At 36.8% G+C, this 21,637-nt stretch overlaps 1 protein-coding gene across 2 annotated transcripts in view; it reads left to right on the plus strand.

Moving 5' to 3' along the window:
- Positions 1-21,637, plus strand: part of PRKCE (protein kinase C epsilon) — a 301,786-nt gene that overhangs the window by 178,683 nt on the left and 101,466 nt on the right. For both annotated transcript variants that reach the window (XM_050893523.1, XM_050893524.1), the window contains exons 3-10: positions 6,855-7,014; positions 8,080-8,114; positions 9,507-9,592; positions 11,785-11,917; positions 14,793-14,935; positions 16,107-16,203; positions 17,886-18,100; positions 19,373-19,546. In XM_050893523.1, coding sequence (XP_050749480.1) covers positions 6,855-7,014; positions 8,080-8,114; positions 9,507-9,592; positions 11,785-11,917; positions 14,793-14,935; positions 16,107-16,203; positions 17,886-18,100; positions 19,373-19,546 — 1,043 coding nt within the window. The remainder of the gene's footprint in view (positions 1-6,854; positions 7,015-8,079; positions 8,115-9,506; positions 9,593-11,784; positions 11,918-14,792; positions 14,936-16,106; positions 16,204-17,885; positions 18,101-19,372; positions 19,547-21,637) is intronic.

Raw genomic sequence — 21,637 nt, forward strand, 5'->3', positions numbered from 1 at the left:
AAGATGAGGTCAGTACCCCTGTCATCTGTGTGAGCCCCCAGGGGTCTAAAAAATGGACGTAGCACCCTATATTTATATCCATCCCCTACCAGTTGTCCAATCAACATTTCCTATAAAACAGAAATCTGTTCATTAAATATTAGATTTATTAAAACATGCTGTATGATCATCTGAAGACGACCATGTGTAATTCCATGTTGTTAATACCTTAAGCTTGTGTAAGTTGACACTAATTCTGCGGGCACTGTGCAGATGGAGAGCAGAAACTTGTGAGGGCTCATCTTGAAGGCTTTCTTAAGGAAAGTCTCAAAGTCATTTGAAGGAGAATTTTGCTTGAGCATGTATGGAAATGTCCCTTGCCCCAGCCTCTGCTGCAGCAAAGCGAATGGGCTGCAGCTGGGGCAGGAGTGGTACATCACCTGGTCGCTTCAGGTACCAAGCTCCATGCTCCTGGTTTTGAACACTTGGTCCAAATTATTGCCAGCCAGCAAGGTTGGGACATTTCTGAAAACTAAGTCGGACTTCTCTACCTGCAGAAATTGCAGTCGGATCTTCAGTATCTATGAGACTTTTTAGTACTTCTGGACTTTATGTTCTCCTTTATTAAGTGAATTGAATGTGAAAGTATTTCCATTTGAAAGGATGTGGGGAGTTACTGTTGTCCCTTCAGCTTTGAGTGAGCTAATGAATGTGTTCATGATAATAATTAAGTATGTAGAGAAGGTTTGAACCGTGTGTAAATAATCATTTAGATAGCTTTATAGGTTTGGGGTGTTTTGTTTTTTTTTTTTTAAAAAAAGTAAAACAAGCCCTGAAACAAAAATGTGTGCCTGTCACAACCCCAATCACTTTTTTCTGTTTGCATGTCAAGGGAAGTCTTTAAGTACATATAGGCAGAATCTCTCTTTTAGACAAGAATTTACACATTTAAAGATAAACACGTGTTTGAAGGCAAATAAATTTGAGCCTGAGCCCATGCTACAAAGCCACCCACCATATTTGGGCTTGATATACTTTAAAATGCAATTTATTCTTCAATGCATTCAGTAAATAGCTCATGTCAACAGACATGACTTGTCAAGGCACCTGTCTCTTCTAAAACTCACCCATTCTGTGAGCATTTTTTCATTTCTTTAGTAAGACTCATCATCTTTGTTTTCTTTAACAATATAGTGTTATCTAAGGATCTGGTTCTTCTATTAAGAGATTTCCTGTTAGCTTTCCTAAAGAAAGCAGATTCGAGATATAGTAAGCAGAACCTGTGTGTTTATTCCTTGTTAAAGACATAGTCTGGAAAGATTATACTTCTAGAAAAAGACATGGAAAAATTGTATGCTCTTTCCATGACCGTGGTAAACTGTCCAATTAATTTCTGTGTTCATCAGTAACAGCTTTATGAAATTATATTGTAGCATTTACTTTGCTATTTTTATCTCAAAGTTACAAAATTAGTTTGTTGCATGTGTTACTACTAAGCAAGGCTTTTTTTTTTAAAGGAAGGAGATAGAAATGTAAATATATGGGGTTGTTTAGCTGCTTTTTTTTTGCCCCCCTTTTTTTTTTCCTTAAAGAAGATTAAAGCCTTAAAGGCAAAATCCTGTAACAGTTTCTGCCTGGAGAAATCTCAATGACAGTATATATGCTTCTACTGTAGAGGCTCAAAATAGAGTTTGGGAATAATCCTTTGAGACCTAATTTTGATGCATAATGATCTGGTTACACTCCATCCTGAAACCTGAGAAGTCCTGGACATTGTTCCGGCCCCTTCTCACTTTCCGACATAACTTTAAGCAAGTCACGTCTCCTGCCTCAATATCCTTCCTCCGTTTAGACGTTATATAGTGCTAAAACAAAAGCTCTATTTCAGTACATACACACTGGTTAAAGTGGTCACGTTTAAATATGATACAAAAGCTCCTAATTTTAATCGTCAGCAATTAAACATCAGTACAGTCATTGTTCCTTTGCATTTGTTGTTCAGTTAGGCTCTGTTGTAATTATTAAGGGCTGATGTTAAACCAGTTGGTTTTTCTGGATGCTGGTTGTAGTTACGGATGACAGCAACGTGAAGACACCCAAGAGATGCCTGGGGTGAAAAGCCCTTTGTGCCAGAAGTGCCATGGAGGTGTCAGTGTTCTGTTGCATGGGGTTACCTAGCGGCTACACCGGTTGCTGCGAGTGTTACTGTTGTACATGGCCTACAGTTTGGCTTTGATGGGGCAGTAGCCATTTAACTAAAATATCTGTTTGTTTGGGGTTTTTTTCTTCCCCAGACACTGTCACTGTTCGATGCCGATCCCATCCAGATTAAGGGAAGTGCTGAGCATGTTCCCTTTTAGAAGTCAGCATTCTGAGCAATAACAAATGCTGAAAAACCTCTCTGTGCATGTAATGTCTCTCTCTTTTTCTGCCGTATTTTTTCCATTTTTTTGTTTGTTGTCAGAATTCTGTAAGTACTCGTGACATAGGGGATAGGAAATAGAAATGGCACTTTTTGCTGTGCAGGATAATTCTGTCTGTTGTGGTTAGTGCTCCACACTGAACCCTTCTCATTTATGCTAAAACCATTTTAGTATGAAACGAGACCTGACATGGTTGAGCCTTTGTTATTTGGTGTACAGGGTCTTTTTCCTCCAGTCTTGCCCCCTTTGAGGGTTGCTGAGCATTATGTGTCACTTTCTTATCTTTTAAGTTATGACTTATAATTCATACTTAGCAGATACTACACGATTAACAGTGTTAAATGTAGTTCCAGACAGTTCATTTAAACATCCGTTTTGCAAGTATCTATGAATTTTGTGCAATTTTGCATGCCAAATAATTCTGACTTTTATAACACTTCGATAAGAGCTTGGAGTTAAGCCTGCTAGTCTTTTCAGTCTTTGAAATTGTAGGCAATATGTTTGTATGTACGTATGAGTCTATAAAAGCAATTATATGCTGCTGTTTTCCAAATAACTCAGAGTTACTCTTGGCTGCAATGAAGAGAAGTAGCAGCATTACTGGGTATAGTTTTGAGACAAAATTAGTTCTAAATTTGCCAGTTCTCGAGTACCATCATATAAAGCCTACACTCAATGTGCTGCATTGACAGTATTCTCCATGAACACTTGGAAATTATCATGAGCCTTTCTTACTCCTTTTTTTGAAAAAGAAAGTTAAATAAATACATTAAAAAAGGATAAACTGAATAATGTAAAGGGCTGAAGGGCTCAAAATCAAAACAGGGAACAGAATGTGTGTTACATAAAGAAACAGCTTTTACTGAGGAGATGATAACCCTCTCTGACTATTTAGTAGAATACTGTGAGAAGAAATTGTTGTTTATATTGGAACTTGCTTATAGACTGACTACGATAAATCCACTTAATTTTAATTTGAATTCCTCTGCTAAGAATAGAAATGCCACGCACAGTATGCAGTATCCTAATGGTATTTTCTAGAATCTATTATATACCACTATAAGACTTTTTAAAATGTATTTAAAAGGCCAATTTTTTTTGGGATGCTAATATTTTCTAAAGTGTGTCTTGAAAACACTAGTTGGCTGTATCACATAAATGTTGGGTATTTTCCCAAGTACTTCCTGTTTTCTGATAGCATTTACTAATCTTTGCTTTCCTGCTTGTGAACAATGAGAAGTTTGGGGAGAGCAGTGCAGCTCCCTTTCTAAGTAGATGTCTTCAGACAGTTAAATGAACATCTCTGGTGTGGCTGTTCAGTATGAGATAAATGGATTTTAATTTAAACATAAGACTATTGTTAGTGCTACTAGAAATGAGTGGTTCACAACCCTGGGTATGAGCCAGCACAGATGTGATCATCCGCTTCTGAGTCACCTGGGAAAGTTACTGCCTGTTTTTGTGCCTGTGGTCCACAACAGCAGTGTGAATCATGCAAGACATGGCAGTTTTTTGCTTGAGGACTGTGGAAAAGCATTGCGTATGTGTTTTTGTTGGGTAACAGTGAACAAGCCAGCTGGACTTAATGTAAACTGAGTGTAAAGCTCATGGGTGAATTAATTTCTCTTGTGACTTGGGCTGCTTTGATGAAAGGCTGGTGTCCAGTCATCCGGTGTCCAGTCATGCACTGTCTTGCCAGATGCTACTCCAACCCCCCCAAACAAGGGCTGCTGCCAACTGATGAGGTGGGGACTCTACACGGGCTGTAATGAGAGGTGAGGTGGAGGCAGAGTCACAGCTGGGGAGTCACTGCTCTTGAACATGCAGTTCATCTGTGCAGTTCGACACTAAAGCAGGATGCGGTACATGGATTTGGCCAAGTGCTAGTCTTTAGTGATGAATGTGGAACAGCAGACTGACAGGAGAGACAGTTTTGGGGGAACTGGCTAATGGACCTCCAACATTATCCAAGACAGACCAAGAAAACTACATTTCCCTGAGCTGTTTGAGCATCCTTCTCACACACAGAGATGCTGTTTGTGTGGAAATGATATCGATAATTGAGGCCTGCCATTTAATCTGATATTTTCAGGTGTATTGCTTGTATCTGTTTTCGAGTCAGTGCATTTCTGAAAAAGACACTACTTTGTTATTTTATTTTAACTATAAGTATTGTAAGTGAAAAATGGAATTTCATAAAAATATTAAGTATAGAACTGAAAGTAATAGAGTAAACTTAGTTTTAAGATTTTGTTGGTTAAAAAAAAAAAAAAAGTGTCATGATATTGTGTTTATCTAGCCAAAACAAGAAGAGGATTTTTATCTGCTCTGTAAAATTACAGGTGCTTTATCTGTGAAGAATTACACTTCAGATGAAAAAAGGAGAAAAGTGGTATTGTAGACTGATTATCATATCAAGTGTGAACTGCGCAGTGTCAGAACATCTTGTTCGTTTCATATAAGCAGATAACCTTTTGGGAACCCTTTCCAGGAGAATGGGGTTTTAACTTTCTCACATCCAGGCTGCATACTTTAGCAAATTCTACAATCTGGATGATAACCAGAAGAGCAGTTCTGTGTTCACATAGAATTATTTCCTATAATAATAACAACTTTTAAAAGATTTCCAGCAGCTTTGTAAAGTCAATAAATCATTCAGAAGCTGGAAATAGGAGTCTTTGATAGGATTTCAAACTGCTTGTTACGTATTCTCTATGGAAGACAGTCTTTCTCTCGAGGAGCTGTGGTATTTATTAGACATCAGACTTCTGCTTAATGCATAAAAATAAACATAATTGACAACATAAAAGTAAACATAATTGATAACTATTTGGTACTTCTTACCTCTTTCTTGAAGGGGGACCTAGAGCCATTGCTTTTTGATTGTTCTTTGGCATAAGCGGAAGGGGTAGCTTTGTGTATAAATCAATGTTTGTTTACTGAGAGCTCACTTACAATAGAAAAGTAATGCCATTCTGGCCATCCCACAGATGTGTCTTCTTAGGGTGAAAACCCACTCTGAGTATAAAGTTTTTGTAAGATGTTAATGCGTAAGGAGCTTAGGCTTTTTAGTGCATAAATGAATTTGCTAGTGTCATGGGTTTTAGCCCTTGCTGTGCAGTGAAAGAGATTGATCTCGGTTCGTGGGTCTGTGCTCTGTATTTTCCCAGGATATCCATCCATTGGCTTAATTTAAGACCATTTTCTAGGAATTCCTAAATCAATACCTTTTAATTTTACAGCCCTCAAAAATAGGGTTTATTTCAGTGTTTGTAAAAGAATTTGAGACTAGTATAGGTTGGAGTTGTTCTCAGACTTTTGATTTTCTTTGTGTTATTGTTAAATACTGTACTGTTGCTTGGAGAACTCATTCGTGTGCAGAAAAGCTTGCAACAGACCAAAGTTAGCATCTTTAAGGCCATCGTAATGATTCAGAGTAGCTGAAATTCAGAGAATGACAAGTGTTAAATACATTTCAAAGTGTTATATGCACTGAAGTAGTGAGTGGATAGATTCAGTTGGCAATGGATGACTGAATGTGGTCCCCTCCAAATCTGATATTCTATTTTGCAGAGACACAAGTGGCTCAGGGAATGCTTGTAAAATCTGTGTTTCATTAACAACTGTGTACTATTCTTCATTGCTAATTCATCCTCAGCTTTTGCTTAATGCATACAGAATACTATGGAGGTGTTAGTGATACTTTTCGAAATAAAGCCTTGGGGAAAAAAGACCCGATGCACTCTGGAGGATTTTTTCCAAAGGTTTTCATTCTGAGATATATCAAATTCATTTTTTACTTCCTCTACCATTAAATCTCATATACAATTAACAGGAATTGGTTAAGAGGAACAAGTTCCTTCCCTTGAACATTTTGCTGAAAGTGTATTAGTATCAAAGTGGATTATTAGAGCCTGAAGCTCAGATCTTAATCAGGAATTCTACAAAGTAATCAGTTCTGGGTGGAATTTTTGTTCCGCTTGATAGTATGTATTTGTACTCAGCTTTCTTGCACTTGTGTCAGCACTTTCTGAGTGTATGGGGACAAGGGGATTTTGGGATTTTTTGATGGATTCCCCCCCCCCGAAGATCAAATGAGATGAAAGTCTGAGCTGTTTGGAGAACCTAACTGTGTAATTACTGTTAAAGAGGTTGTCAGTGTGCTTGATAGTGATAAAGTGCACAAGACTTATTCCCAGCTTGGTGTGAATTTACAGGTAAAGCTTTAGAACAAATAGAAGTTCCTGTACTAGGCAATGAAAACCCTCGCTCTTTAGTAATTGATGCTAAAAAAGAAAAAAAATGACCCACAACTTCGGGAAGTTATCTTGCACTGCTAGGTAGAAAGGATTATTTTTATTTTTGGATAATACCTACCTATGTATTGCATTTGAGTTTTCCCATATTTGTGTCTGATACAGCCAGTGCTTATTGTTTTTTCCTCTGTTTCAGCACCCAAAGACAATGAAGAACGTGTGTTCCGGGAGCGTATGCGCCCCAGAAAGCGGCAGGGTGCTGTGCGGCGCAGAGTACATCAGGTTAATGGACACAAGTTTATGGCCACCTATCTTAGACAACCAACATATTGTTCGCACTGCAGAGATTTTATATGGTATGAAGCAACTTTGACTTTGCTTTCTTTGCAACTTTGAATTGAGGAGTTAACATACCCTCCTGTTTTGCTGAAGTACAAATGGCATAGAGTAGTAGTTCTTTTCCTCTTCATTTTAATATTAAGCTGTCTAGTACATGCTATAAATTCTAGGTAGACAGCCAGTCTAGTGTTCTGTAGATGCCTAAGTGTAGATTGAGACCTAATAGACCTTTACGTTTTGCCAAGATAACCGAATTCTTTGTTAGGTGCTTAAGTATCACCATCTTCTTCCTAGGAAATGCTAAGCTCCTGTACCTCCTACTGAAGTTAATGGAATATGGGAATATTAGACTTCTAATGATCCAGGGTTTTGGGTGCTTAGTGTACAGGGTCTTTATTATTACAATGTATGTCAAGAACTACCTTTTAGAAATTATTTACATTAGTTTTGAGTACTCGCAATTTTCAGGTAGCGAAAAGTGGTGGAGACATTCAGTTTTCAGTTATTTTTCAGCAACTCTATTGATGTTTTCCAAAGTTACCTAGAGATACTGATTTGCACCTTAATACACATAAGATCTGATGTGATCCATAATTAATATTTCTTAAAAGCGTGTAATGGCTCAGTCTTTCTTCATGTACAATTCACATCGTTTCACATTAACTCAACTACATTCCTCTAAGAAATGCCTGCCAGTTAGGCTTTACATTAGCTGAGAAGATTTCAAGCAACGATATAGGCAAATGCAATCTTCTGTCTATTTAGAGGCCTGCTTGATGACAATTTTACCAGCTTGTGGCTTCCCTCTCTATGTACCCTTTGGCTTTGCCTATTTTATTATACCAAATGTGTCTTTACTTCTGATTCCCTTCATGGCCTATTGTCCTACCTGTTTACCTCTTAGCAGCTGAAATGTAGTTCGTACTTTGAACTAATCTTAGTCTAGGCATGCAGTTATCAGATTATTGGTTATAAGCAGCTATTCTTTTAAACTTGTGCATGTCCAGTAAAGAGAGGAAAAAATGTTTTTCATTTTTAAAAATATATATTCTTCATTTTCTAAAACACTATTTTATTTTCAGGGGTGTAATAGGAAAACAGGGATACCAATGTCAAGGTAAGAGAAAATCTACAGGGGGACAGTTTGAATATATGTATTATGTTATAATATATAAATAATAAAATATTTTCATCAGGCATTCTATATGTACAGTGCCAAGAATTTACCACAAGATGATCAGAATAGGTTTGTCTCACCAAAGATACAATCTTTACAGCAAGTCACAGTAAGATTTTTCAAAACTGTTGGTCTTAGGCATCATATATGAAGTAGGGGCACAGTTAACATTACTGAACAGCAGATCCTAGGTATCTCTTGATGCACATCCAACTAGGGGGGCATATCTGTGGATGTTGGCTTCTTCATTTTTCACTTCTTGCATTTTAAAATTGTGAATTCTTTATTCTGCTTAAGATTCTTTGTTTAAAAATGCCAGGTAATTGCAAAGACTGTAATTAAATAGATGAGATAATTATAGAGGTCATCATTAGAGAAAGTTAAAGCAAAGACTGTAGAAGTGCTTCATTTTCAACTCCATTTTTCAACTCAGTTTCTTGTAGTCTTAATTTTTTATGCAGTCACCTCTTGGGATGATATTTTTTCTACTTAATTCTCATCTGACAAGTAGAAATAATCAAGTTAGTGATGATTTTTCAGTTACAAAAGACTTGATGAAATCTCATTGTAAATAAATAAATGCAAATAACGGTTTTACATGCTGTAAGAATTACTGTATTAACATATAGCAGAGGTTCCTTGAGTTCTGATTTTTTTTTCTTACAACAATGATCAAAGCTAGAAGAAAATGAAATTCATTATTTCACTCTGAAGTTTTTTCTTCACTTAATGACCTTGAATCCTACAGTGTGATAGACCTTGTAATTTTTAATCTTATCTGTCATATCTGTAAATGTAATTCATCAATTAAGTAATCAGTATGAATATTGACAAAGCATTTTTGCCTCCTGAAACCTTTTACTGTTATCAACTTATGATAATGTGTTACAGAAAGAATGTTCGACTTTGTTTTTCTGTTCTTTGGCTTTTACAATGAGTTATCTTTATGTCTCTTTTCCTCTGGAAGCTCTTCAGACAGGAATTGTTTTTGCCATTGTGTCTCATATAATGTGGAGATCGTGGACTTTATCAGATAAAGAAATCAAATACGTAAAAATTGAGAAAAATGGGGGTTAGTATTTCAGAAGGTAATTTGTAGTTTTACATACTGAGATTTTGGCAGATATGCTGTAGTTCTCTTAAAATTCTTTGGTCTCTCAAAAGTCCATTATCTTCTGCCTTTGTAAGCCAGACTTACTTCATAGGACTCACCTAGTCACTAGTCACTTGCAGCCTTTCAAGTCCCAGCATTTCTAGTCTTCTGAGATCAGTCTTTTGCTTTCAAATCAATCTCTGTGAAAACTCATTCTTTTATCTGTTTTTTGTTTATAGTTTGCACTTGTGTAGTCCACAAGAGATGCCATGAACTTATAATAACAAAGTGTGCTGGCTTAAAAAAACAGGAAACTCATGATGAGGTAAATGTTTATAAAATACATTTTCTAGATAAAACTGTCTTTCATCTGTTCAAAGTAGCATCATCTCCTCTGTTTAATCAATAAATGTTATAGAGTTTTTTGTGCCCTTCTGGTCATCTTGTGATGTAGCATTTACTTTGGAATGACAGATTACCGTAACAGTTTCATTTACATGGGAATTATTATACAGGAATATATTTCTAATTAGTAAACTTTTTATAACAACTGAATGCTTAAAGTCTCAGTGAGCTCTTTCCACTCCTTTTCGTTTTTAACATTCTTCATTTCTGAGTTAATACAGGTTTTATCATTTTAATGCAAAAGAAGCAGGCTGGGACCCTTTATCCCTTAACTGCATTTTGTGTGGCTGAGTCATTAGCAGCTGATAGGATAGGCAGTATGCTTGGGTGTCTTGCATCAACATAAAAGACTGCCCAGAATTTGCTTGCAAATCTCACCTTAACAAAGACTGCATCCAAACTGTCAAAATGTAGAACAAAAGCCATCTGTGTGTTGAAGAAGGCCCATGGATATTGTATAAGACGGTAGTGATAACACAAGGTACTGCATAGCTAACAGGTTTTCCTAGCATAATTACTCCCTGCCTCTAGCAAGCTTTTGTATATTAATGGAATTAACACAATATGTGCTTTATGTTATCATGCATTTAAATAAATGAAGACATCCCTTGAAAATGAAATTCGCTGCCTTCAGAACTGTACTGTCAGGGAGGTAAATATATCTGCCAACAGCATGTTCAGCTCTGGATCAGAAGAGAAAACAAAGCAATCCTTTCACTTTGGTTAAAGGTCTCTCTCAGCTAAGATGGACCTTTTAGGCTTGGTTAGGAAATTAATGTTAATTTCTGTAGACAGTCATATACCAGGGAGCGATGTGACTGCTGTAGTGTTCAGCTCCCTTAGACTCCTCAGCTTTGGGATATCCTTTTATGGCTGGGTAGATAGGGGACAGTTGCAGGGGGGTGTTTATGGTTTTTTAAATAGTTGTAGCCCTCAACTGTAACCAGTGAATGCTTTATCTTACACAGAAGTTTTTTGTTTGTTTGTATTTTAACAGAAAAGTTCATTAATGCTCACTGTCCTGTTCTGTTCTGTGCAACAGCAAGGGCCTACTATCTTTCACCATAGGATTAGGTGAGGTAGTCTGTGGGTGATCCCAGTTCCTTGGCCACACAGAAAAAGTACATTTCTTAGTTTTATTTGTTAAAACCCTACATTTATATGGTTGAAAAAGCCTAGTTTTAAATTACAAATCAGAGTTGTATGTAATGATGGGTTTAAGCCACTCTTTCAACTTTGATAAGAATTTGACTGAGACACTAACTGATCTCATTCTTCCTGTGCAATTCACTACCATTTTTCATACTGGAAGCATTCTTTAATACCTCGTTCACAACCAGTATTTTATGTCCAAAACTTGATCACATGCATAGGATTGTGATAAAGGACTCTGTTTGGCTCGTGCTGTTTTTGCATAGTACTCACAGGAAGATACAAAATCTTGCATAGATTTGTATTCCCGGGCTCCAGACTGGTGGAGACTTGCATGCTTTGCTGATATAATGCTCTCATTGTTTAGAAGGGGTACTAGATCACTGGAGAGAAGCCAGCGGTAATAGGAAAGCGAAGGAAAAACATCAAAATAAATCTCCTGCTACACAGTAGCCACTATAAAAACTTATCAATGACATCCTTTAATTAGTAAGTAATCGTACCTTGGAATCTCTGAACACAACAATTTATCATTGTCATTTTCGTAATCTAAAGAAGAGTGGGATATGAAAAGGTAAAGGGGTTGTGATATATTTCTCTTTCTTAGTCCTGTATTAGTTTGGCCTCCTGCTCCTAAAACAATTGGGAGTGACTTCCTTGCCTTCTACATTAAGAGATCTTTCCTGATAGCTATGTATTCGTTGTTCCCAGAAGTACTATGAAGTAGACTTTAGTCTTTATCTCTTGGACAACAGCAGCCCTTCCCCCTCTTTTCCCCAAATAAAGTAGTGAGAAGAACTCTGGAGCTGGAGTATATCTAATGCAAAGATCATCATCTAAGCACAGACCTATTTAATCTTGTTTGAATTCTGTGTGGTTTCAAAACATAACAGGGCCTCGGCATACACTGATTATAAAGAAATTAATTAGAATGAAATATGCTGTGCTCTCCTTTTTCAGCAAGTGGGATCCCAGCGTTTCAGTGTCAACATGCCTCACAAGTTCAGCATCCATAATTACAAAGTGCCCACCTTCTGTGACCACTGTGGTTCATTGCTCTGGGGTCTTTTGAGACAAGGTTTACAATGCAAAGGTAAGGATTACTACTTCAGAGCTTTTCTTTTTTTTTGTGAGTGACTTGTAGACTTGGAAAGACTCCAAGTTATTCTGTCTTTTCCAGCATGTACAGAAATGAGTAGAAAGTAAATAGCGGACTGCTCTAGGGATTGCTATCATGGTTAGAAAATGGTCCTTTACCCTGTCTGCAACACCAGTCAATAACAGATGCAGAGGACAGAGGTACAGAAACGCATTTTGCATTCACTGCTGTGTAGGTTTATTGCCACATAGGAAATTACAAGTTGACAGAAAATTAGGAGCATAAGAATTTACATCCCTTCAGCTTATGTGTCTCTTGTGTTTTCAGGTTTGTGGTGATGGTTGTTAAACTTTTTAAACGTCGTTATTCCAGCTACTTTTCCCTTCAATACCATCTTCAAAAATTACTATTATATATTGGCTAGGCTAGGCAGAACCAGTCCTGTGTGTCCATATCCAGAAGATGAGGTATTCTGATATCTAGCTAAATCATCCTTTGTGATTTGTGAGGGGCTAGGTAGACCCTAGCCCCTCTATTCCAGAAAATAAAGGATTCATTATGTTCTGCAGCTTAAGGACTGTGTACTCTGTACAGTAACTGTATATGAAGTTACTGCTGGAAGGTGCATTCATGTCATTTTAGGTGACTAACAGAAATGGTTGGTTCCATATCTCCTTTTTTCAAGCAGATCTATATATTCTAAATGGGGGAGAAAACAAACACTTGCTAAGGAAAGTAATATTTTAGAAATAGTGAATAAAATACTTCAATTAGTGGGTTGATGGGAATGACTTCGTGAAGATTGTCAGATTCTTAGAAAGCAGTACCTAATGGAATTACAAGCATTTTCATTTTGTTACACTTTTATGAATGGGTAGATCCATCTTCATAAATACAAAAATCATGTTATGTACACTTCTCAACTGCAGAAACGTGGAGTCACACATATATGTATAAACATGTAATCTATGAAATATATCCTTTGCAGTATTTAAGATGAGACATAACTATAGGTGAAGGTCAGACCTAATGTTTCATGTCACAAATTGCTGAGCAGCAAGAGAAAGAAGAAATTTCTTTCATGGCAAAGTGATACACAGTGAGAACTTTTTGAAGTTCAAGCCTTCCCTTGTGATTCTAGCTAGTGAGCAGTGATAAAATGTTAGGCTCTAAATACTGCTAATTTACTACTATTGAAGGTTTTGTTCAATGCTGTCTTAATTATGGTGGAGATATGTTCAGAGAAGATTCTTCAATTAAACCTGATTTTTTTTTTCTCTTTGATTTTTAATCAGAGCTATAGTATCTCTCCACTTAATCTGTGAATATATTAGTTCACTTTCATATTCTCTTTCAAGTACCATAGTGGTTCATTTGCTCTTAACTGTAGAAAATAATGTTATTTCTCATATGTATGCATTTACTGTGTAGCAGATGCATAGAAACAATAGTTCAGAGAGCCTATGTTGCTTTCTCCATGTTCATAAAATTAGCGCCTGCAAAAATGCAGTATTGTCTGCATGAAATCTAGAACTCACCTGAGCTGGAAATGTCATTTTCTCCATGCTTTGTTTCCTCTCTTAACGAGCGCCGAACAAGCTTCCTTCTTCAGAGATGTACTTGCTTTCCCAGTGTGGTTATTAACACCATGAAAAGTGTATTCCGGAGGTTTATTATTCTTCTCTTTTTTTCCACTGCTTATTCCTGTGCTGCTTCTGCTGGACTGTACAAAGTTTTCCTGCTTGCTTTATTTCAAGCAGTTCAGTTCCTCAGTGTCCACTGTTACGGATCCTAGGTCAGACGTATTACTTGCCACTGAGCTTTTGTCACCGCATAAACATGCACTGAAAATACCATGTGTAGCAATTTCTTTTTGCTCTTCTTGTGAGCTGAAACATACTTGAAAAGGAAAGGCACCTGCTTTCTGAAGCGCATGGTTATTGCCGCAGATGCAGTGCCTGTGTGTAGTCTTAGAGGCAAATGTGGTTTGTTTCTTTAGGGCTTACACAGTGAAAGCATCGTTGATGAACAATATAATGAAATGCAGCTTTATAAATATGTACTTTTTTCATTTTTTTTCTCTAAAAAGTAATGAAGTGAGGAATTTGAGCAATTGAATGTTAATTAGTATTTAATTACACTTGCAGTTTTGCTTGCTTTATGCCTTGCTCCACGAGAGGGCAGTGAAGTCTAAGATAAAATACGTCATCTGCTCCTAACAAATCCACGCTGTGCTATTTTTAATGGAGCTGTGTTCTCCCCGCTACCCCATAACCTGGAAGCAATGTGACCTGTTTTTTTCCTCTTACTAGTATGCTAGTTTCAGGAGATGGTATTTAAGAGAAAGAGCTTAGTAAATGGATTGCCATCTAAAGAAAGAGAGTGTCTAATAGTGCCAAAGACTTTTAATAAAACTTAAAACACTGTTGGTTTTATGGCTGCCTACATTAAGAGTTAATCTACTTGAGTAAAATAGAGTAAGAAGCAATAATAAATGAGGAACTAATGTTGTGCTCTCAGTATGAGAGCAGAATGGACTGCTAAAAGCCAAGCTCTGAAGGACTTTTCTTCTAATTCAAATTCTATTTAAGATTTGCGGGATTATTAGATATTTTCATTTGTTCCTGTGTCTGTTCTGGGTACTGTGTAAAAACACTGTTCTGCATTATCACAGCAGAAGAATGATAACCAGGTTAATAATTTTATATTAGCATTGAAGTGTCACTGCAAATCCAGCTAAGTATTTTTCTACTGAAGTTATATTTATTTGAAAAAGTTATTGGTAGGTCTAATAAAATCTGATTTAAGTAAGACAAATGCATGCCAAGGTAGTATTTAATTTACTCTGTTACTTTACATTTCATTGTAGTTTGCAAGATGAATGTACATCGACGCTGTGAAACAAATGTGGCACCAAACTGTGGAGTGGATGCTAGAGGCATCGCTAAAGTTCTTGCAGATCTTGGAGTCACTCCAGATAAGATCACTAATAGTGGGCAGAGGAGGAAAAAGGTAATTTTACTATGTAGTGTCACATAAAAAAATGAGATAAGTATGACTGTGTTGTCACTGTACGAGTTGGGGTTTAATCCCACTCAGTTGACTTGCACAAGAATTTTAAGTCAGTACAGAACTAAGACTTTGGCTTTTGATTTATAAGTGCAAATCATCTTCTGAATTTTGATATGAAATGTATTTTGACCTGCTACAGTTTTGCAAACCTGGAGTCTGTATAGAGTCTGGAAGGATTTCCCCTTTTTAATTTTGAGGAAGGAGATTTGAGAGAGAGAGAGTGTCTGACACCACAGTTTATAAAAACATAAATGTCTCTTTGGCTCAGAATTGGCATCAGATGATTGATTGAGACACAGCACTACTCCATAATGTTGTAAATGCTGATAAATGGGCAATGTGCTGATTCTCACTGAGCTGTTTGCCAGATGATGGTTCCAGAGTTATCATCACTGTTATAGGAAGAACTAGGCTGTTCTAGAAATAAAAAACATAGGTAACCCCAAGTACATCCAAAGCTGACAGAGTTATTCTGGCTTAATGATATGTATCCTGGATCTGAATTTGGCCACACTTTCTAGCTCTTTGCATGATTGTGACAACGGACCCATTGCTCTCACTTACAGAAGTAGGCAATTTTTACCATAATTTCTTAAAACATTGACATTTGATTCTGTTCATTTTCCTGGTTATTGCACACTTGGAACCCATGTACACTGTTTTAAAATGTTACAGAAACATAGAAAACTCAGGAATAAATTAATTGATCTGTGACTCTTGGGAAAAGATGTCATGTTGTTACTGCATGAGTTAGTTTGCAGTGCTTGCTGATACTTGTTGAAGCTAAATGTATTTACTGGATAGATTTATACACAGACTCATGGTGGCTATTCACAACTTTCGCGTTTGCTAGGTATGCTTATTACATTTATTTCATCTTAAGAACCTATTTTTCTTTAAATTGCTGGTTCTTTCTCTGTTTATATTATGGTCTCCATTTGATGTGATGCCATCTACTGTATGGTTGAGGTCCTGCCAGTGAGAATCTGTAGGGGTAGAACATCTTCACTTTCCTTCATACTTCTACTTGTGAATTAATGTTGTTAAATTAAATTTTCTCTTGGCATGGGAGGATCTCATAGCTGAGTACCCCTTTTGGAATTGTTCTTAGCTAATTGCAGGTGCAGAGACTCAACAACCAGTTCCTGGAAGTGCGTCATCAGAAGAAGATAGGTCAAAGTCAGCGCCAACTTCTCCCTGTGATCAAGGTCAAACATCTCTTTTTATTTCCTAACTGGTATATATTGTCACATATTTTCCTTCTGTATGAGGAGTAAAAAAGCTATCAGCCGCAGCCTCTGTAGAACCAAATCAATGAAGTAGTTACCACCGGAAAATTAAGTACTTAAAGTTATGAACTGCAAAAACTTTTTTAAAAGGCCTGCTTCTCATTTCATTTAAATCTGTGAAATTAAGTGGCTTTTAAAGGGAAAATTATAAAACAGTCATCTTAAAATATGTTAAGTTTACTAGATGAGTCCTTGCCTAACCAAATACATTCATGTAAGGAGATTATATATTCTATTGTAAGAGTGAGAACATTTTAAATAGTACCACGGAACTTGAGAGAGCCTTTATTTATCTGAAAAGCCTCTATCTGTTAATAAGTTTTTGAGATAAAGTTGCCTCCTTGCAATTTGATGTTGAACATTTGTGATAATAAAAACTTCCGTCCAGTTAGGCTATGCTAGAGTGTCTGTGTGGTCTCTAGAGGCTTCGCGAAACCGTATTTCCTTTCAGTGATTTTTTTCATGCGTAGATTTGGAGACAAATACTTTAATCTTCATTGATATGACCTGATTTCATTGAGCTGAACAGCCTGATTGACAGAACGTGTATGTCAGCAGCACTTTTTGAATCTGATCTGATTGTTGTTTTTAAAAATCATAAGTCTGTGAGGTATCTTATGTACCATCACGTGTGTAAACTGATGAATGAAAAATCTTTGCACCAAGACGTAGGAAGACGGATACTTTTGTGTCAAATTCTTTGAAAATTGTTTACAGTTGAGAAATTTCTCAGCCTTATTTTTAGGGAAGACACTTCCAAAGCTCCATGGTAATAAGTACTATAAAACTCCGAGTCCAGAACTGATTTAAATTTGTTTTTTGGTTTCACAGACAGTATTTTGGTTAAATAATATTTTTTAAATATCTGATGTTTTGCTTAAAATAAGAACAAAGAATGTGTTTAAATTCTCTCTTAAATTTCACTTTTGTAGCTGTTCAGTAAAGTTGTTGCTTCCAAGGCCGTCAGGCAGAAGCACTATGCAAGAGCTTGAGGCAGACCCTGGGGTCCATTAGCCACCAGGATTCACTGTGTTTAACACTGAGAAACCTTCAGAACCATTTAGCAGTTCTACACAATTGTTGCTTGAAGCAGCACTAGGAAGTGGTCAAATACTTTATTGGCAGGTGCCTAATAACAGCTGGAGCTGAGTAAGATGCTCCATTCATGTTGACTTCAAGGACTGGGACACCCAACTATCCTTTGAACTTTTGAAGATACAACTCTGAAATACTTAAGCAGGAAAATGAGTAGGTGCTGCAGGAAGATAGGGGTATTCAAAACAAAGTACTTCTCTGTGGTACAGGAGCACCCAAAATCACTAAAACAACTATTTGGCTACTATTCTGACTTATCTTTCAGGTTTTGGATATGTCATTCTCTTAGGTTCATTTTAAAAGGCCACCCTTCCTGTTAGAGAAGGGTTTTGGCTGATTACTGTAAGGTGGAGAAGCAGTTTGCTAAATATGTATTCTTAACCACGGAATGCTCTACACAGCATTTGAGGATGATGAATGTCCCTTCCCAAAACTGATACAGACTAACACAGGCTGTTTTTCTGATGGTTGGTTGAAACGAACACTGTTTTCTCACATTTCCACAGAAATCAAAGAGCTGGAAAACAACATTAGGAAAGCGTTATCATTTGACAATCGGGGAGAGGAACACAGAGCAACAGCTACAACGTCAACAGACAACCAGCTTAACAAACCTGGGGAAAATGGTGAAAATGGGGAGGTCAAACAGGCCCAGACCAAGCGAATAGGCCTTGAAGAGTTCAACTTCATCAAAGTATTAGGGAAAGGCAGCTTTGGCAAGGTGGGTAGCTTTTTTTGACTGTACTGCTTTGGAAGTATTCATAGTGACATTCAGAAAGTGCTCCCACCCTAGGCGTTTCCTTTCACCCATTGGGTAAAAGCAGCTTTTACCCCACAGATCAGGAATATCAGCCTCCTGATCGGCTGGCATTTTCTGTGCTTTAGCTCACTTCATTAACTAGGGTCAAGCCTTTTGAAACAAAATGTCAATGTTTCACTATTTCAGGATATTGGTAATGAAAACATACATATAGTGACATACATACTGTTCAACAAGATAATTAGTTGTGGTCAAGCAGGAAAAATCAGCCCAGGAATAATGCTGTGGAGTTCCGAGTTCATTCCCTTTCTAGATAATACCCAGTTCAAGTTTACTTATTTCACAGAACAGTTTGTGTGCTTGTTTTCCCTCAGTGGGTGTGTTCACTGCTGGAGGAAGCAGAACTCGAGCATTTCCACTCAGATACAACGAGTGCAAGAGGCTTAGACAGCTGCCCAAAATATCACGTATGCAGCAAAGATGTAACTCACCAGATACCTTCCCACAGTAGGGAGTTGATGAGGGTGGAAGGGGCATTGCTCTATTTACAGGGCTTATGGATTTTCTTTTCACAGTGCTGTGCACCGTGGAATCAAAGAGGAGGACTGAAATGTGAATCTGTTTCACAAGTATACTCTTCCTTCCTTGATATACGGGAACTGCAGATGCAGGGGAACAGGACTGAAGCTGTTCTTTTGTCTCCCTGTTTTCTAATCCTTTCTCTGAAGATTACCCTGGCTCCAAGCCAGAACTGACCTTAAACAGAGTGTAGGACTTGAACCTTAAACAATAGTAGTAGTTAAAATCAACAACTTCAAAGCGGCTGGAATGGTACATGGGATTGTATACTAAGTTCATCTCACACAAATCTCACTACCAAAAGTGGGAGATAAAAGTGAGAAATAAATTTCTGTTCTATATCAACTTCATCCTTTTTTTGTTTTTGAGATCTCACTAATAGGCACTCATTAAGATATTTGAATGAGGGGATAAAAACTTTTTATCTTCTACGTTCTCAACTAACAAACAAAATAGATACCATCTGTTTCAAATTTAAAGAATACCAGAGGTATATTTTTCTAAAATTACTTTACTTCTAATTTTATAAACATATAACTTCATTCAGGCAAGTATGTCACTGTCTTTATATTTCCAGTGCAGTCAAACTCATATGCAACCTTGCATTTATGGTATCTGTTGTTCATATGCAAACAGAATTTCTGTTTGTTTTAGGTAATGTTAGCTGAGCTAAAAGGAAAAGATGAAGTATACGCAGTGAAAGTCTTGAAGAAAGATGTCATACTTCAAGATGATGATGTAGACTGTACCATGACAGAAAAGAGAATTCTGGCATTAGCACGGAAACATCCATACCTAACACAACTTTACTGCTGCTTCCAGACGAAGGTAAGCTATGTGAACCTTTTACGAGTTTGTGCCCAAGGAACAATATTCACTATTTCCAGAATAAAATACAGCAACATAAGAAGTACAGAAATATTTTGAAAATATTTCTGAGAAGTCTTTGGCATTTCAGCATTTTGGTAGTGTATTGAACAGGAGTACTGACTGCTGTTAAATAGCGTAAATACTGTTACCTTGTAAGAACCAGGAGATGGCAGTAAATGAGTTAAAAAATAAAAAAAACCCACATGCATAAAACACAAAAAAACTACTGAGGTGCCATTTTCTGGGTTTCTTCTGTACATTAATAGGGTGTATCATTTGTTGAATTAAGTACAAATGTTTTTAACATCCAGCATTGAGAGTAAAACTTCTAAAATGATCTTGTCAGAAATGAGATTATGGCAGGACATTCACCTTTTCAGTTTTCTTGTGCTGCGTAGTATACAAAATGTTCAAAAAAGAAAGGAAATAGGTATACTGCTTATCAAAGAAGTTGCTATAGTGCTAATGCCACCCATGTGCTTGAGGAGCAGGGAGAAGGAAAGGCAGAGAGAGCTGATAATAAGAGCCTGTTCCCGTGGCGTGTTTCTTGTTGGTAATTTTTCGTACAGAATTCCTCTTCATAGCACGTTTTGGATTTGCTGCTTAAATGTAAGTGAACATTTGCATGGTGTAGCTGACTCTGTAGGATTTCTGAATCCAGTCAGTCTAAGTGCTTGAAACCAGTTGTGTTCACAGAGTATTTCTGGTTTTCATCTTTCAATCTCTTCTTTTTTGTCATTCAGCTGAGCTGACAATTTTTTACCTGATTGTCCAGAAAGCTTTATGGACAAAAAAACCCCACAAGGTGAATCTGTCTTGCAGATAGAATACCAATCATATATAATTGTATTTACAGAAGCATCCTTTATTTTTGAAGTGCCCGATAAAATGTTTACTATTTCAAAGCACTGAGGTTTGAACTTTTGGCTGTTGAACTAAATATGCCATTCATTTCAACGAGATGAGGTTTTGACCTGTAGGGAATAAGTTTAGACGTTAGTATATATGTATGTTTTAAATAAAACACTTGAAAAGCAATCAACTTCCTTCAAACTTCTGGGTGTTTTTTTTCTTCCAGTAAGACACTATGTTTGAGTATTTGAGTCAATTTAATGGAAAAGTTTTGCAGATTAAATGACTAATTAAATTAGCATATTGAACAAAATTAAGAGTTACTGATGGTGTGTATGAGTGTATGTGTGTGCATGTGTAAATACCTACATATTCACGTATTATAACCAAAACTATGTATGGCACAAATGAGCAATTGCGGTAATTATGTGTGTAGAATTACAGAAAAGCTGTGACTAAAATCTTCCAGCAAAGTTGTCAAGAAAGATAAATAGGGCAGTGGGAAAGCCATAGGAAAATGGCCAGTAGGGTCAAGATTGTAGTGTGTTCAAATATGCAAATAACAAATGTTTAATATGTTTATACAGTTCTTAAAATAGTTAAAATGCATTAGCGTTTTATATCCTTTGAAGTTGGCACAAAAAAGTGGCCCAGGAAGGTGTGTATACAATTTATGTCTATGGAGGATCTTTCATGCATTCAGACCTTCATTTCATATGAATATATGCATGAACATACTCTTTAAATGTTTTAACGTATTATTTTAAAATCTATAACTAGAATTGAGCATATTATTTCAGATTAAGAAAGTGATAAAAAGATTGTACTGGGGTGAGGCGTAAACTTTGTGAACAGAGAGGGACCTTTAGGACTAAGGGAGACTACAGTCCCTGAACTGTAAATAAATGTATCAGCAGCCTGATGTGAATCATGTGGCAGAACATCAGTAAAGATCAGTTTTACATTAAGTGAATTATGACAGAAGGTTCTCCTGCTACTCCTCTGGTTTCCTGGAGATTTCTTTCCTTTTGTATTTCTCATCTGTTCTCCCCTCTTTTGTATCATGCTTTCTGCCTTCCTCCCTGCTCTCCAAAACCATTCATCAAAGAAAGATATTCAGAAATTCTCACCATCTTCTCTCTTCCCAGATCTCTTGACCAGAGAGAAATTATAGTTTGTGGCTTTGCTTGAACTCAC

This window comes from Gymnogyps californianus, chromosome 3 (assembly GCF_018139145.2).
Source record: "Gymnogyps californianus isolate 813 chromosome 3, ASM1813914v2, whole genome shotgun sequence".
Lineage (NCBI taxonomy): Eukaryota > Metazoa > Chordata > Aves > Accipitriformes > Cathartidae > Gymnogyps > Gymnogyps californianus.